This window comes from Platalea leucorodia, assembly GCF_965183815.1.
Source record: "Platalea leucorodia genome assembly, chromosome: 5".
In the NCBI taxonomy this organism is placed as follows: domain Eukaryota; kingdom Metazoa; phylum Chordata; class Aves; order Pelecaniformes; family Threskiornithidae; genus Platalea; species Platalea leucorodia.
The window spans coordinates 2,519,646-2,536,792 of record NC_138827.1 but is presented as its reverse complement, the minus strand read 5'-3'; the positions used below and the strand labels follow the sequence as shown (position 1 = coordinate 2,536,792).

Below are 17,147 nucleotides of genomic sequence, written 5' to 3'. Positions count from 1 at the left end.
TGCGGAGACATGGCACATAAATCCCCGCTTCTGCATGGAAATGCAAGAAGATGGATTAATTCCACAAGCAGCACAAGAGAACAGAAACAGAATAAAAGAGGTGACTGAAAATGAAAAAAGGCTAAGGAAACTGCAAAGACAAAAGACCCTTTATAAACTCCTCGGATCCAATAATAAGTAGCGCATGACAGTTTGTCAATAAGTGTGAGAAACTCGCTCAAAGGAAGAGTCGTGTGAGGACTTCTGACATCTCCACAAATGAGAGTTGATACCAGACAAAGAATTTCATCTTTTCCATACATTTCAAAGGGCTTCCACATCAAACGGGCAGGTGGCAATTTCATCATCAATTAACTGTTCAGTTCTGGCAATTCATTCGGGTCAGACTCAACACCGACCCTTTAAATTCCTTTGAACACAAAGTGAGATTTCTCGGTCCAGTGTCCGGCAGGAGACTCCTGCCGATCGCTCTCCGACCACCGCTCCGTATTATTACGGACACCGGGAGGCAAACGGAACAGAAAGCTTAAGGCAACAACAGGAGCTACAGCGCGCTCCTCTCCATGCCACCGTACCCCTACCACGTGGAAGAACAAACCAAAAAAATCCAGGCAAACCACCAGCACCGCAGCCCGGAAAGGCTGGAGTGCTTCAACCGCTCAATGTCACTTAATTAAAATTGTGCGCTTGGGTACAATCTTTAAATCACTTTTCTAATTAGGAAATGCACTCTGGCCCAGGTCATTAGCTGTGCAACGTCAGCAGGGTACCAAAACAGCTTTGAGTCTAAGTGCACTACAGATTAGTCTCGTTATTCAGCAACGGTCTCTCAATCAGAACAAAAATTCCTCCTAAAAACAAGCACCCAGTCAAGGAAAGGGGTCCGGGAATCAGTCCTCAGTACTGAACAGCACACGGAGTGCTGGGTTAATCTAATTACATTGCCGTTGCTTTTTTCTGGCAAGCTATTTAACAAAATACACAGCGATGATAAAAGAATCGACTCTCACTTCTACTACAGAAGATAATTAAGATTTGTTTGGTGGAACAAAAGACAAATCAACATAATTTTCAGTGTTTTTTGACAGTTGGAGAGAGTGCGTATTAAAATGGATTAAATGTAATTATCCTCATTACTTTTTCCTCTGTTGATTCTGAAAATGACGAGATGATAAACTTTAGGACAACGTGCAGCATCATTTCAGAGCAAACGGCTTTTTTTCAAGCATGTAATAAACGACCCACAGTTTTGCTTCACCAACAAGTAGCCAAAGGCGATGAAGCACCACCTGAGAAGCAGATCAAGACTGATAGAAGTGAGAGAAATACCCTGGTGTTCCAGGTTGGCAGGAGACTAATCTGAAATGGATTAAACACTGCACCATCTTTTTTAAAACAAAAAATAATAAAGCCCCCCCACTGGTTTGGAAAGAGGAGTGCACCAGCAAGTCTCTGGGTTTAGTTGGGACGCAGCTTCTTCATCCTCTTTCGGTTACCAAGTCCCGGAGCCTGATTTTGAGCACTGACGGCTCATAATGACTTCAAATAATAGTTTGGACTCCAGCACTCCTGAAAACGTGGCTGTAAGAGAGACGCACGCATAGCCTCCTCTTCTACCAAAGCAACAGCTTCTACAACAAAGCAGTCGTGGCTACTTGACTCACTGTATTGCTGCCCACAAAGAGATGGTTAGAGTCTCATCCTTTCAATATTCTAAGTATTTTTAGGTGCTCCAATTCTCTGTTCTTGATCCCCACGCTCCTCTCTCCAGTTCTGAAGAACAACCGTTAAATGTACCTTTTTTTCCCCCTTTTTATTTTTCGTCTTCCCAAACACTCCCTAGTGAAAAGATTCAACCGACAGAATGAGCTGATCTCGGGGTACCTTCAGGGTTAAGCTCCAGCTATAGAACTAGACTGGACAGGTAAACTTCACGCTGGTTTAAGCTAACACAACGTATTTAACAGATAAAGGGTTCAGCCCCAGTAACTTGATCACTGGAGGTCATCGTTAGAGACACCCAAGCACAGGCCACCGGACGTGGCAAGAACGCATTCCAAACGCAGAAGACCCGATGGCATTTTGCTTTTAGCATAAAATAACATCTTAAAGATGTTTCCAGTTCCGATGCCTGCTAACGCATACTGCATGTAACATATAACAAGCGACAGAGGCGTGCAGAGAAAAACCACATCTTTTTGTCACAAGCTTTTATACTCTTTAATTCTGCACAATGCTGAAGCATTGTTACCTGCTTATCCTAATAAATGAAAAGCCAAACCATATGGGTACATTTCCAGATGTCTCACAGAAAGAAGGAGAAAAATAAAAAGTGTTCTCCATATTCTAAGCACAGGCACAGCCCTGAATGACAAAGGCTTTTTCTTCGTCTTATTATCTTTCAACAAAAATCCCCTGAAGAGCTGTACGCCAACTCATTACTAACTTCTGTGCATGAATTTATAAACAGCTTCAGGTAGCTCAGTTCAAAACATTTCTACTTTTGGTATTAAGTCTCAATGGCATTTGAACAGAAGGGAAAAAAAACCAGATTTTAGGCTTCATTTCAAGGTCATGATTTAATTGAGGACTTTTTTTTTTTTGGCCAAAGATATGGGGAAGAACTAGAACATTATAAAACAAGACACATGAAAATACCAAGCTGACTACAGATTAGAAATACGTGAAATAACATCTACAGAGACAGTGCTTATAAAAAGGGAGGTTAATGGGAAATTGGTTCACGACGATCAACAAGTTGTTAAATGCCCATGTTATCTTTTAAAAGGCGGGTTATTTTATCCCTCAAGCAAATAATGCAGCAAAATATTTGAGCCTTCTCAACAGAAAACAGCATGCCTTTTCCTGTGTCCCAAAGGTGATGGAAATTCCCATATTTTCTGCAGACTGCAGGAAGGCCTGAAGCCTGGTTATGAAGCCCCCTGCACATTGTACACGCAGGAACAGAGCGCAGGCGATCATCAAAGGAGAGGCTTCTCGGCACAATCAGTTCCATAGAATGACAAAGCTTTCCAAAAAGAGATCTCACAGATGCAAGAGAGGCAGATTATAGGAGAAGGGGAACTATAAAGTCACTGAGCCTTATTTGCAGCCTAAGCACAGGCCACAAAATTTTACTAAACACAGGTATGAATACTTTAATGGAAAAGACTAAAAAATTTGGGGTCAAACTACTTTGTTTTCACATCAGTAGACACACACAGACACGGCAAAAGCAAAACATGCAGTCATAGCCAGACAGAAGGAACATGACGCACAGCTCTCCCATTTTTCTGCCAGGAAGAAGAGTAAGTTGTGTTGACAAAATAAAACATGATCTGCTTACAAAAGACAGGACGATCCAGAACGAGGAAGCATCAGTTAACTCAAGGTATAGCACACCCACCAGTATTAAGGTCCAAGGGGAGATCATTCACTGAAACATGTTTTCCGTGAAGAACAGAAGATACACCGGGTCATGACTGCGAGAAGGATGAAAAGCCAAACAAGTAAAACATGAAGCTATAGAAAGCAGAATGAAAGATTGGCTGAAAGTGCTGCAGTCCAAGAAACACCCAAAGAAATGTATGGAGCAAGGCGAGATACGGATGAAGATTATCCAGCAGGATACAAAACAGAGAATCGCACTGAACTGATACAATTCAGCAAGTCAACAGAAAACAGAATTTCTGGCAAACAAAACTGGTCTATGTGAGAGAGGATTCCAGCATATCTGATCTTTTCACTGATATTATTTGCTGTTTTCATTGAAGAGGACTACTATGAGGAAACTGAAGAACCTTGTGCTGAGAAACCCTTATACATCAGTTGTTGGCAGTAAACAAGCACCTAAGCACATATGTTGCATGTAGCAAAGGAAGATTAGAAATGCTAAAAAAATTCTTCGTGAACAAAAAGCATCAACTGAAAACGAGTCGGGGGGAGTCAGAGACTGGAAAGGGCCATCGCTACACTGGTTTAACTTCACTAACTCAAAAAATAAAGCTGTATTATCATGCTTGTCCAAGAGCAGTCGCGCTTACTGGATTGTCAGTAAACTGCCAGTCACTCAGAGCTGGCTCTGCAACGAGTGATGCGCCGCTTCGACAAAGGAGTATTAAAACATTTTCTGTTATAAAGCCAAGAACTACAGGACATAGCGTCTTGCTGAGAATTCCAAGCTGTCTTACCTCAAACATCTCTTGCTCTGCCCGTCGATGATCATCCAGGAGCTGCTCCATGTAGGTCAGATTACGGAATTTTTCTAGGTAACTGCTGTATTGTTTCTGCAGTTGCTCCTCCATCTTCTCATACTCATCCATAAAAGCAGGACTGGAGAGAACAAGCACAAACTACTCAGTGAAATACTGACCTGTACATGCAGATTTCTGAAATAAACATTTTTGGGTTTGCAGCTACCTTTCCGTGTATACTAAACCAATCTAAAAGGACCTTTTGTTTTTCAGGTTCCACACTACTTCAGAGACTAAAAGCATAAGACAAAAAACCCCCACTAACCTATCCTCCAAAAATTATAGAATCATAGAATCACAGAATCGTTAAGGTTGGAAAAGACCTTTAAGATCATCGAGTCCAACCGTTAACCCAGCACTGCCAAGCCCACCACTAACCCATGTCCCTCAGCACCACATCTCCCCGGCTTTTAAATCCCCCCAGGGATGGGGACTCAGCCCCTGCCCTGGGCAGCCTGGGCCAGGGCCTGACAGCCCTTTGGGGGAAGAAGTTTTTCCCAATACCCAACCCAACCCTGCCCTGGCGCAGCTTGAGGCCGTTCCCTCTCGTCCCATCGCTTGTTCCTGGGGAGCAGAGACCGACCCCCCCGGCTCCAGCCTCCTTTCAGGCCGTTGCAGAGAGCGAGGAGGGCTCCCCTCAGCCTCCTCTTCTCCAGGCTGAGCCCCCCCAGCTCCCCCAGCCGCTCCTCCCCAGCCTTGTGCTCCAGCCCCTGCCCCAGCCTCGCTGCCCTGCTCTGGCCACGCTCCAGCCCCTCCATGGCCGCCTTGGGGTGCGGGGCCCAGCGCTGAGCACAGCATTCGAGGGGCGGCCTCACCAGTGCCCAGCGCAGGGGCACCATCACCTCCCTGCTCCTGCTGGCCACACTGTTCCTGACACAGGCCAGGGTGCCATTGGCCCTCTTGGCCACCTGGGCACCCTGCTGGCTCATGTTCAGCGGCTGTCGACCAGCACCCCCAGGCCCTTTCCCGCCGGGCAGCTCCCAGCCGCTCCTCCCCACGCCTGCAGCGGTGCCTGGGGTTGTATACATATCACAAAGGACAGGTTTTTGTGTACCCACTACCATTCCCTCCCTAACAGGCAGATAGGCAGCACTTTGGCCGCTCTGGCAGACAAATCTAAGTTAATTATCCCGCTGTTCCATGGCTCCAAAAAACTAGCTTGTAGCATGGCTAGTAAATCACCTACTTTGCTGGAGACTTATTTGTTACAAAACTGTGCTGGGTCATTGCAAGCGTAACTCGACTCGACACCAATAGGTGATGATGTCCTTGTATTACAGAGCCAACTCTTGTGCCCCAAAGGACACGACCGCTGTTTGATGCTTCACATCTACCCAGTACGCTTCCTCCAGACTGTTACTGATCACAACATGTATATGAATCAATGCCATTCCTTCCACCACTCATTTTTCCAATATTTCCTTTTTTTTTTTTTTAATATGAGGTCAAAAATAGAGCATGATCTTGTCAATTGTATAAACCTGCAGTTTAATTAAGGGCAAGAAATCAACCCAAACTGTGAATCCGAACATCTTGATTTTACGGCAGGCTGTATCACCGCCTAGAGGAACCGATCCTAATAAGGGATGCATAATGAACTTTTTTTATTGGCGGCTGAGAACGCTAGAAGCCTCTGGGAACAGAAGGAATGTTTGCACCGCTTGCCATCTTCAGAACTACCTGACAGCATCTCTGTTTCATGACAAAGGAAAAGACATGCTACCGGACCATTTCGTACAGCGCAAGCAGCAATTAAGCAACCCCACCAAATAATATTCTGGCCACTTTTAATAGCCCTGAAATTCTGATTTGGAATACATGGTAACAGAAAAATGAACAATTACAATCCAGACTGGGAATTTCTAGAGAAGAGAATCTCGCTCTTCCACAGGCCACCATCTCGGTCTCATTACAGACTTCACTCCTCGCTGCTCTAAGCATTGACGACGCACAGTTCCATCATTTACGCTAACACTCATTCATGCAGTAGATAATCAGTTCATAATCTTTACCGAACACTTTGTAGAGTCTGTAGCCTCTTCTGGCTTCTTTCCAGTTCCAGTTTTCGTTTTTCAATCTTGGCTTCCAAATTGGCTTCATCCAAAGCCACATTATTCAACATGTCTTTAGTCTTTTGGACTTCTTCCTAAAAAAGAAGGATGCGTGGTTTGCACTGGAATAATTAGAATTACCTTTCAGATGCTGACCGTTCTTCTGTACAATCTCACCTCTCAGGTTATCAAATAACTTTGTAACAATGAGCTAGAATATAAACTGGCCGGGCAATGCAAAAGTTCTTTGTGGCCAGGAGAATGAACTAACTGGACATTTACAAATTTTAACTACCTGATTTTTTTTCACAGGCATTCTTAAAGAAGAAAAAAACCCTACAACTTGCCCTGGGCTTTATTTTTCCTTCTCACTGAAAAAGCAGTAAAAGATAGCAAGAAAAAAAGCCTCCTCAAAATATCTGACAGGATACATAAAGACATCTCTCGATGTGTAAGCATCTGCATAAACACAGGTGAGAAATGCCTTTATTTCTTGGTACTATTTTAGAGAATTTTTAGGCTTCCATCAATTTTTTTTTTCTTCAAGATAAAGGTCACTTTTGTAAAGAACATACTCTGAATATCTTCATCCTTTCCTAAGCCTTGCTTTATCCATCTTTTCAAAATCTGGGAAGCATCCTAAACATTACAACACGCACTACAGGAATCAGGAGAGGGAATGGGAATATTCTAGCTTATTAAAATGAGCTGAGTACATTCAGTGTGCTCGTGCTCAGGAAACCATGAGCAGCTTTGGAGTGAGAGAGAGAGGCCTTCACGCTTGCTGAAATTCCAGCAGTAACTGGTAGGTGCTGCTGAGCTATAATTCCGTTATAGTTATGGTCATTTCGTTAACTGGTCCAGAACTAAACCAGCTGAGCTACGTGTTATTGATATTTCCCAAGAAGCCAATTGCTCTCCTACGCTGCTGTTAGTGTATTAGCACTACTGCCTAGAACAGCAATGCAAATTAACAACATTCAGAATTCATATAGACTGCGGGTAGCAGCAGAAACATAAGGAAAGATCGCCCGGAGTATCTATTGATTATGCATTGGCTGTTTAAATCTCAAACTCCACTCCTTGTAATTATACAATTGGATCGGCTACAGGTTGCAGTTAAATAACTTATGGTAATCACTAGGATTTAATTAACTACCGTACTTGCACAGTGGCTGTGAGTGCAGCTAATGGTTCAGAAATAGAGGAACCCAAGCACTGGAGCAAGGACAGCGCTGCCAAGACTGGGACAGACAAAAGGCCCTCTGAAACGAGAGCCAGAACGACGCGCTGGCATGGCACTCATTAGCACAGTGCCAGTTCTTCTCGCCCCTTGGCCAGTTCAACCATCCTGCTTCCAGAGCCCAACTTCACAGCTCCTGCGGTACCAGCATATTTTGAGTACCAAGTACACCCCTTGCAGTCCTGACTCTGCAAAGTTTACACGGCTTAGAGAACGTAGGTGGGATCACAGAATCATAGAAAGGCTTGGGTTGGAAAGGACCTTAAAGATCATCTAGTTCCAACCCCCCTGCCATGGGCAGGGACAGCTTTCACTAGACCAGGTTGCTCCAAGCCCCATCCAACCTGGCCTTGAACATTTCCAGGGAGGGGGCGTCCACAACTTCTCTGGGCAACCTGCGCCAGTGCCTCACCACCCTCATAGTAAAGAGCTTCTTCCTTATAGCTAATCTAAATCTACCCTCTTTCCGTTTATAGCCATTACCCCTTGTCCTGTCACTATGCCCCCTTGTAAAAAGTCCCTCTCCAGCTTTCCTGTAGGCCCCCTTCAGGTACTGGAAGGCCGCAATGAGGTCTTCCCGCAGCCTTCTCTTCTCCAGGCTCAACAACCCCAACTCTCTCAGCCTGTCCTCAAAGGAGAGGTGCTCCAGCCCACTGATCATCTCTGTGGCCCTCCTCTGGACTCGCTCCAGCAGGACTACGTAGATTTCTGTGCTGATTTAGGCAATTTTTATCCCTCTGTAGAGCTTCGGGGCTACTACTGAGCTCCTAACAGTGGCAGGGAATATGACTAAAATGTGTTTTCTCCCAAGGGAGGCCAAGTGCAGTTCTTTGATGCATCAACTGGAGGAATGTTTCTGCATATTGAACCAACACGGTCACACAGTGCAACAGTCTGACAGCAGCGGGTCTTAACATGTTCTCCTAGGTGCTGCTTAATGTCATTTACCTTTTCTGCTGCAGGCTGTGATTTCTGACTGCCAGCTCACAACCATCCCTGGGCCGACACCTCATTCACTCTGCCAGGAAGGCTATCCGTTTCAATTAACACACTTGTTCGCCTTGAACACAACAGATTTCCCAAATAAACCCTAAGGATCATCGGTGACCGTATTCATTACGACGACACAAGGAGTCATCACAGGCTGATCTCTGCCTTGATGAACTTCTGTTCGCACATCTGATGTTACCTAAAGACCAAAGTCTGCATTAGCCATTAACTGAAGTTCAAGAGTAGCTATTAACTAACCAGGTGCAGCACTACTTGGTCCAGTCGGCTGAAGGTGACGCGTGCTTTGGCACTCTTAACCCTAGGCTGTTCATGAAAAGAGCTCTGTTCTTCTTGCAGGAGAGAAATGATAATTTTGCAATTAAATAAATATCATTTTGCTTACCAGAACACAGTCAATGGCAACTTTCATCATCTTCTCAGCCTCATTTATCTCCAAAGGTCTGGCAATAGATTCTGTTCTTGCTTCCTACGAAATAAAAATGCACCAATATATTTAAACACTGCACAAAGGAACTAATATATGCAGAACTGAAGGTGGCCAACCAACAACGATGTGATCATCTGCATAATAAATGGAGTAGGATTTAGTATTTATTCACCAAGGCTCAGATGATTTAAAGAACAGGAGATGATGAAAAAGTCAGCTAAGTGAGGCTGAGATTAACACGGAGCAATTAAGGTATCTTTTCAAAACAAGGTAAGTGCTACTGTCTGAACTGCAAGTATTCTTGAATGCGGATTTTTGGAAACTGCACTGGTTATTACACGTGGAGAAAGGTACACAACACAGCACAGAAGATTTCATCATCTTTACAGCACAACCCATGCAAACAATAGTGCCGGTAGATGAGCACAGTGCCACACAAATTTTGGAGAAACAGGCACCATGAACCCATCTAACTCCGCCAGGCAGCTGGGACTCAGCAGGTGCCTCCTACGCCCATATGAAAATCAGGTGATGCAGATGTCTGGGCTTCTCCAATTCTGATAACCAAGTGGTTCAGACTCCTCAAAAAAACCCCAGCGATCCTTGTTTAGATTCCAAAGGATGAAAAAACCTCTTCCGCTCTCAGCTGTTTTGGGGACAGATGGGCTTAGGGGCATTCACCGTGCAGTTGTTTGTATGATGTCTTACAACACTGACCTGGTCGTTACATGAAAACTCTGGATTACTTGTTTGCTACTGGGAGGAGAGGAGGGAGATTTTTCCAGCTGAATGTCCTTAAAAAAATCATCTTATGTTGGCAAACCATTTGGTAACAGGTGGATAAAGATGGAAATAGCATCTCTCTAGAGAACATCTGACTAAGAATCTAAAAATGCTTTATAAACATCGCAACAGGCTGTACCCAGCCTACTACAAGATAAATGCTGGAAGCAGATACAATTCCTTTGTCAAGTCCCCATGCCAGACACTCCAGGTTGTGTAGGCAAGGACCAGCGGAGGCAGCCTCGCTCCCTCCCCAGCAATTCAAGTTCAGGGAGCTGCATGGAGAACGCAATCAGGGAGCTCATCCAGCCAAAAAATCAGCTTTTTGTGCTGAGCTTATTCCTCTGCTGGATCAGCTCCCCGAACGAGCCTGCCACATGCTGCACGAAGGCTTTTTTTCTGGCACAAGAAAAGAAGTAGAAGAAATATTATGTTGGGGATAGTGACAGGAGCTGTCTGTTAGTGGCAGTGACAGCTTACGCTGCCTTAAGCGCCTGCAAACATTCCCCTGTCCACACAGAAACACAAGCTCCAAGCAGCAGCAAGTTAATTTGGATGAAAATAAGATACAAAGAGTCTGCGCAATACATATTCCTGAATAACTCCACAGGTAGACACTTCTGGAGGAAGACTGGACGAGAATAATGTAGCTCAGTAGTATTCTGAGAACATTATGCATTTAACAAGCTCAACAGAATGCCTGTTTATTTGTGAAGACTTTGCCTGAACTGAAACGGCAGCCGGGATCAGGCTGGTGAAGACGCTGCCCTGCCAACTGTACTCGCTTCTTCCGATGGCAACAGCGAGATCTCTGCTAGAGAGAGAACATATTTCAAACAAAATAGTTTATCACTCAGCAGGGGGAAGGAAATTATTTTCCTCCCCACTTTCAAAGGAGATAAAAGAAACAGCAAGGACCTTAGTTTTTAATTATAAGCAACTCCCTTACCAATTTCCTTTCAGCAGCCTGGGAAAACACCCACAGAAGAAGCGCAAGTCACCGCAGCGTGTGTTGGGTCAGGGTAACTGATGGGTTTTAGATCTACTTCTGAGGATCTACCCTTTTAAGCTGGAATAACTTATACAAGTTTAATGCCTTTTCTTCTTCTACCTTCCCTGTACTACCCATGGAAATTTCACGTACAGACCACAGTCTTCATGCAGACATCCACGTAATTTTCTAGAACAAGGTTCAGTCCTTCAGTCATGCCTGCTTGGAAAAACGTGTAGGCCTGGGGAAGAGTAGTGTAAAAGCAGAAATTTGTATTTTCAGACTGGTGAATCAGGGCTAAACTGGAAAAGGAGGAGGTCAGGACAATTAACCGCCTCGCAGCCCAACAGACCGAGAGGAGATTCCAAGTGGACCACGACAGCTTCCATTACAGTGGACCATTATATTAATATATAATGGAAATATATTTGAAAAATAAATATATGTTGAGGGTATCAAAGCTGTTGACAAATTTTGAATGGATGTTTGTAACAGCTTCCCCAGGTATCCGTCACTGGGCCATTTCTTGTTATCCTACGACAATTCGCAAAGAGAAGACTTATTTTCAATATCTCTTTTCAGGAAAGACCCTGCAACTGGCCATACAGAAGAGGATTAAAAGGAAGGCAGATCACATTAGAAAAATAAATACCCTATGAAGATTATGAAGACATTAGGAAAAACATTTACTTTAAAATACCAGAGTTGGTCAATTTAAACATTGTTAAGTCAATTTAAACATTGTTAAGCCATTAGCAAATTAAAGAAAATGAATTTAACAAAACCACTTTGACTATCTCTGACTCCCCACATGAGCAAATAAAGCACATTTTTCCTCCAGCCCAACTCATCCTCACTAGTATTTCTTACCCAATATAATATATGCAGTAACATGGCAACCGAGATTTTTAAAACCTGGCTTTACCCAAAGGCTCTTCTATTCGTGCTTAAATCTGTGGATACAAATAGGCTCTATCCTTGAAGGCAAAACCAATTTTCTAAATTTGTCCAAATACCAGGTATTGCGTTGCCACTGGCTGTACAATTCCTTGTGCTCAAGAAAAGTGTGCAAATGAAACTGAGCTGAAAAATAGGGCTTCATTCATTTTCTTTTAAAGTAATGTACTCTTTGCAATTAGGTGTACTAATCAGAATACACATTATAATACCCAAGAGGTTTCCTTTAAATTAACCATTAAAAATAGAGTTCTCGGGAGAGATGAAAAATATAGAAAAAATTATGAAGGCAAGAGGAGGTAAGCAGCAGAACAATCTAGGACTATGCCTGGCAATTACAACTGGAGGAAAAAAAACCCGCATGCAAAAACAGAGAGGTATTCATGAAGAAGCTGATTGTTTACCACTTACCAGTGCTTTCGGTTCAAAGTGTCCGAGAGCTCCCTGGCTATAGCTTTACATGATAAATACTAATTAAAAATCAGGGAAGCCAAGTGTAAAATTATTTTTGATGAACTAAAGCCGACAATTATTAAAGAAAACACACGAAGGCACACAAGAGAGACCATTTGCTGGCATTATTTATCCTCCCTGGTTGGCCTAACATTTGGTGCTGCATGGAAGGGCTGAGACTTTAATTCTTCAAGTTTTGAATCTCACTTTGGACAAAGCCAATTGGAAGTACTAACAAATCAGTTGGCTGGTTGAGACTTGAAACCTCCGTTTTCTTTGGAAATGAGAATTTCATTACAAAGTAAGGAAGGTTTCTAATCAAAGACTAGCTGGCTGCCCAATCAAGCAGAACAGAGCACAGCCTGGCAGGACGTTCCCCACAGGCCATGGAAAGTTAGCACTGAAGCCAGCTCTGCCCAAATTGCACCAGTTTTGGCATCAAAAGTGAAGATAAATTTCCCTGGAGCAAAGCTGTACTGCAGTCGTGTCAGGAAATAACACCGATCTTAAAGCCTTCAAAACTCCATCTGTCTAAAGAATTCGCTCGTCTCAAATCTGCATCCCCGCTGAGCGACGCTCCCCTGGGTCAAACACCAGCGAGGGAGAAGGTCACAGCAGATCTTCAGGGCAGGAGCCCGAGGTTCTGTCCACAGGAATCAGATCAGCAGCCAGCCTTCTGCAAGAGGCAACGAGCTGCGGTTCTGGCCCTTCGCTGCTGCAATTACTTTTTGGTCTCTTCTCCCCAGTAACAAGCAATAGGACGAGGGGAAACGGCCTCAAGCTGCGCCAGGGGAGGTTTAGGTTGTTTTTTTTTTTTTAATTCTCTCAGTGCCAGGAGGCACACAAGGCGCGAACATCGTTCTTCCACTTCGATCGGTCTGCGGCTGCGTGCCGTGCCGCTTCCCAAGAGTTCCAGCCTGCACCATTCCTCTCAACCTCCACCATCCGACGCCAGGTCGTTTTTGGACGACCCCGCTTTCTCCTTCCCTCTGGAGTCCACCCAAGGGCCACAGCGCAGTCTTCTGTCGGTTTTTTCCTCAGGACACGACCGATCCAGCTCCATCTCCTCCTCCTCACTTCGTTACTGATTTTCTCCATCCCCGCCATTTCTGATGCTCGTCGTTTCTGCAACTTTTTTTTTTTTTTTTTTTTCCGGGAGGAGGTGGTTGGCCTCCTGCCCAACCCCCATGACTTGGAGGGCCAGTGGTTTTTCTGTCAGGGTGGCCTTCCCTTAGGCTGCGTTGGTTCGCGGCACCTTCTTCAATTTTATCCGGTGCACCCTCCAGAGAGGGATCCCCTATCCACCACCCAGGGGACGCGCCTTCCAGCCGTGCAGCCCCAGCCGAAGGGGGTTTAGGTTGGACATTAGGAAAAATTTCTTCCCGGAGAGAGCGGTCAGGCCCTGGCCCAGGCTGCCCAGGGCAGGGGTGCAATCACAGTCCCTGGAAGCGTTCAACCCGTGTGGATGTGGTGCTTAGGGACAGGGTTTAGAGGTGGATCTGGCAGTTAGGTTAACGGTTGGACTCGATCTCAGAGGTCCTTTCCAACCTTAACGATTCTGTGATTCTAAGTCAGCCTGCCACAGCACCACAAGTTACCACGATTCTCGCAACACTCAGTTTAGTGTCGCACTACAGCTTCTTTCTGCCAAAAGCTAACGAAGCAAATGGTTCACCTAACCTTTTTTGCTCAGCAAAAAAGCATCCTGTAGGATACAAATACAGACCTAGTAACCTTATCAAACCCTCTTACAGCTTCACTGCCAAACACCCAGCTAAACATAAAAAGGCCGGTTGAAATATAAAATGCAGAAAAGCAGCACGGGACTTGCCTTTCCTGTCACTAAAGACCTGTCCCACAAAGCTCTGCAGCCTTAAGTTTCCTGGATGTGGAAACACGTGGATCTCTGCCTCGCCAGGATCATCAGGGAATACCTATCTTTTATTGAAAGTATAGTAACTTTTAGGGTATGAACCCAATCTCCAAAATGCATGGTAACATTTGGAACAAACGTCTCCACTGTCACCTTCCATGTATGCCCTAAGTCCTGTATTAGATCTGCCAGCCCTCTTCGAATGTCTTGGACACCCTCAGACATCTGAAGTGAGACTAGATGCCTATATTGCACCTGTATTGCAGATTTAAAAAGCACAGTAAGGCTTTGTCATCTTCCTGGCTGGAAAAAAGAAAAAAAAAAGAAAAAAAAGAGGCAACTCACCACCACCAAAAAAAAAAACCAACCAAACAACCAAAAAAACCAGATAAAAGCTCCTGAAAGTTTGGATTTCAGCCCACTTGCATGTCAAATATCATAGAATCATAGAATTGTTAAGGTTGGAAAAGACCCTTAAGATCACTGAGTCCAACCGTTAACCCAGCACTGCCAAGGCCACCACTAAGCCATGTCCTCAAGACCAGAATTATTCTATACTGACAATTAAAATTGTTGAGAAGACAAAACTCTCCAAACACATCAAGAATTGGCAGTAAACACCACAGAAGGACCGGGTATGTCGTCAGGTATCATATGAGCTGCCTTGCTGCACAGTAATGTCACCATGCAGACAGCCACATGCATTTACTGGCCACAAAAAGCAGGGGCAGGAGGATGATACCATCGCCGCAAATGCACCCCACCACTTCCCTTACTGAGAATTTCCCCCCAGGAGCTTTATACTTGGTTAACAATGAAGAGCCACTATTGCAAAAACCATTTTGCAAATATGCCCTGTGAAGCATTTTCAACTGGCAATGGTTTTCCAGCATTATGCATCAAAACCTGATAAACCAGCTTGCTGCAGGCTGGATGTCTGGATATATGGATGCACATATCTCCTGAACTGCAGTGAGGAACCAAGGCAAGTAATGAAGCATGACCAGCGCACAGGTCACTCACGATAAACGACTGCAGATGACACCCAGTTGGGTGGGAGCGTTGATCTGCTGGAGGGCAGGAGGCTCTGCAGAGGGCCCTGGCCAGGCCGGGGCGATGGGCCCAGGCCCCGGGGTGAGGGTCAGCAAGGCTCAGGGCCGGGTCCTGCCCTGGGGGCACAGCAACCCCAGGCACCGCTGCAGGCGTGGGGAGGAGCGGCTGGGAGCTGCCCGGCGGGAAAGGGCCTGGGGGTGCTGGTCGACAGCCGCTGGACAAAAGCCAGCAGTGTGCCCAGGTGGCCAAGAGGGCCAGTGGCATCCTGGCTTGTATCAGGCACGGTGTGGCCAGCAGGAGCAGGGAGGTGATGGTGCCCCTGTGCTGGGCACTGGTGAGGCCGCCCCTCGAATGCTGTGCTCAGCGCTGGGCCCCGCACCCCAAGGCGGCCATGGAGGGGCTGGAGCGTGGCCAGAGCAGGGCAGCGAGGCTGGGGCAGGGGCTGGAGCACAAGGCTGGGGAGGAGCGGCTGGGGGAGCTGGGGGGGCTCAGCCTGGAGAAGAGGAGGCTGAGGGGAGCCCTCCTCGCTCTCTGCAACGGCCTGAAAGGAGGCTGGAGCCGGGGGGGTCGGTCTCTGCTCCCCAGGAACAAGCGATGGGACGAGAGGGAACGGCCTCAAGCTGCGCCAGGGCAGGGTTGGGTTGGGTATTGGAAAAACTTCTTCCCCCAAAGGGCTGTCAGGGCCTGGCCCAGGCTGCCCAGGGCAGGGGCTGAGTCCCCATCCCTGGGGGGATTTAAAAGCCGGGGAGATGTGGTGCTGAGGGACATGGGTTAGTGGTGGGCTTGGCAGTGCTGGGTTAACGGTTGGACTCGATGATCTTAAGGATCTTTTCCAACCTTGACGATTCTGTGATTCTATGAAATGTGGTGTAATATACGTGTATATTGATGTGCCCAAGGTCTAGCAGAGGTTTCTAAACACCTTTTTTGTGATAAGGACCAGAAACGAAAGCTTTTTTCTAACACACTGATCTTGCACCAAACATTTTTTGACCGCAGGTTAAATCCTTCCTCATTTTTGGGGAGTTCGTAAGCCTGATGCATACAAAAGTTCCCTCCTCACTGCCACTGTTGCCTTCGGTCTTAGTCTGGGAAGCATCACATCCCCTGCTCCTTGCAAACAGGGGTTGCAGCTACCACCATCTACGCATGCAGTAAAGCTCTCCTTTTGAAGAGTTTATTATTCAGGGAGTTTACTAGCACACACTACGCTCACATCTCGCCAATATAGGGAATGGATCATTAGGCATCGTTATATATGAAGAGGAAGGTACAGGAGGGACATTAAAAATAATCCAGACCTTCTGAAGGAATCCGATACTTCCTAGCAGCCTATTTTTCTCCTCAAGAGATTAAAGCTCAAGACAACTGAGAATTTTGCTGCTTCCAGGCTATGCTGCTTTCTTGTATGCTCGTCTCAGCAGTCCACAAAGGGAATCCACAGAGACATTTCCCTACTCAGCAACGCAGAGCCCTCAATCAAAGACAGCGCCCGAAACCCGCCGGCTGTCCCGATGCGTAAAAAGCATGCCACAAGGAGATCTGAGACAGAGAACCAACTGGAAAGCGTAATTTTTCTGCAGACCAAAAAGAATCAGGAGGCCTGCTTAGCCAGATAAGAAATAATCTGAACATATGCTTTATGTCAGGAGAAACCCCTTACAAATGCTGGCATACAGACTGCTGAGGCAAGAAAGGGAATTTTAAACCCGACAGGCACGAAGTTACGCCGCTCTGTTCCCTCCCCACACCCCTCTCCAGGTCCATCAGCCTTCTGGTTCCAGAGCCGATTCCACTGAATCACCCTCAGCTCACAAACCCCAGCAAAGTGCTTACTGTTATCTTCCCACGTCCCTAAAAACCTCACCTTTCGTTTACTCCATGTAAGGATTCGTGGCACGCTGCGTTGCTAAAGCCTGGATTAGTCCACAGGACTACAGGGTGTCACTGAATGGGTCCTTAACCAGGAGGTGGCTTGTGAGTCTGAAAAAATGATGAGGAACATATCTCTTCTAGCAGAGCAAAAGCTAGTTTTGCGAGTAAACTTCCTAA

General features: G+C 45.7%; 1 protein-coding gene across 1 annotated transcript in view; it reads right to left on the bottom strand.

The window, feature by feature from the left end:
- The window catches only part of CLUAP1 (clusterin associated protein 1), a gene marked incomplete at its 5' end in the record, with an annotated part of 79,993 nt that overhangs the window by 47,823 nt on the left and 15,023 nt on the right, over positions 1-17,147 (bottom strand). The window contains 3 exons of the mRNA XM_082313238.1: positions 4,191-4,332; positions 6,266-6,399; positions 8,941-9,024. Of these exons, the coding sequence (XP_082169364.1) occupies positions 4,191-4,332; positions 6,266-6,399; positions 8,941-9,024 (360 nt within the window). The remainder of the gene's footprint in view (positions 1-4,190; positions 4,333-6,265; positions 6,400-8,940; positions 9,025-17,147) is intronic.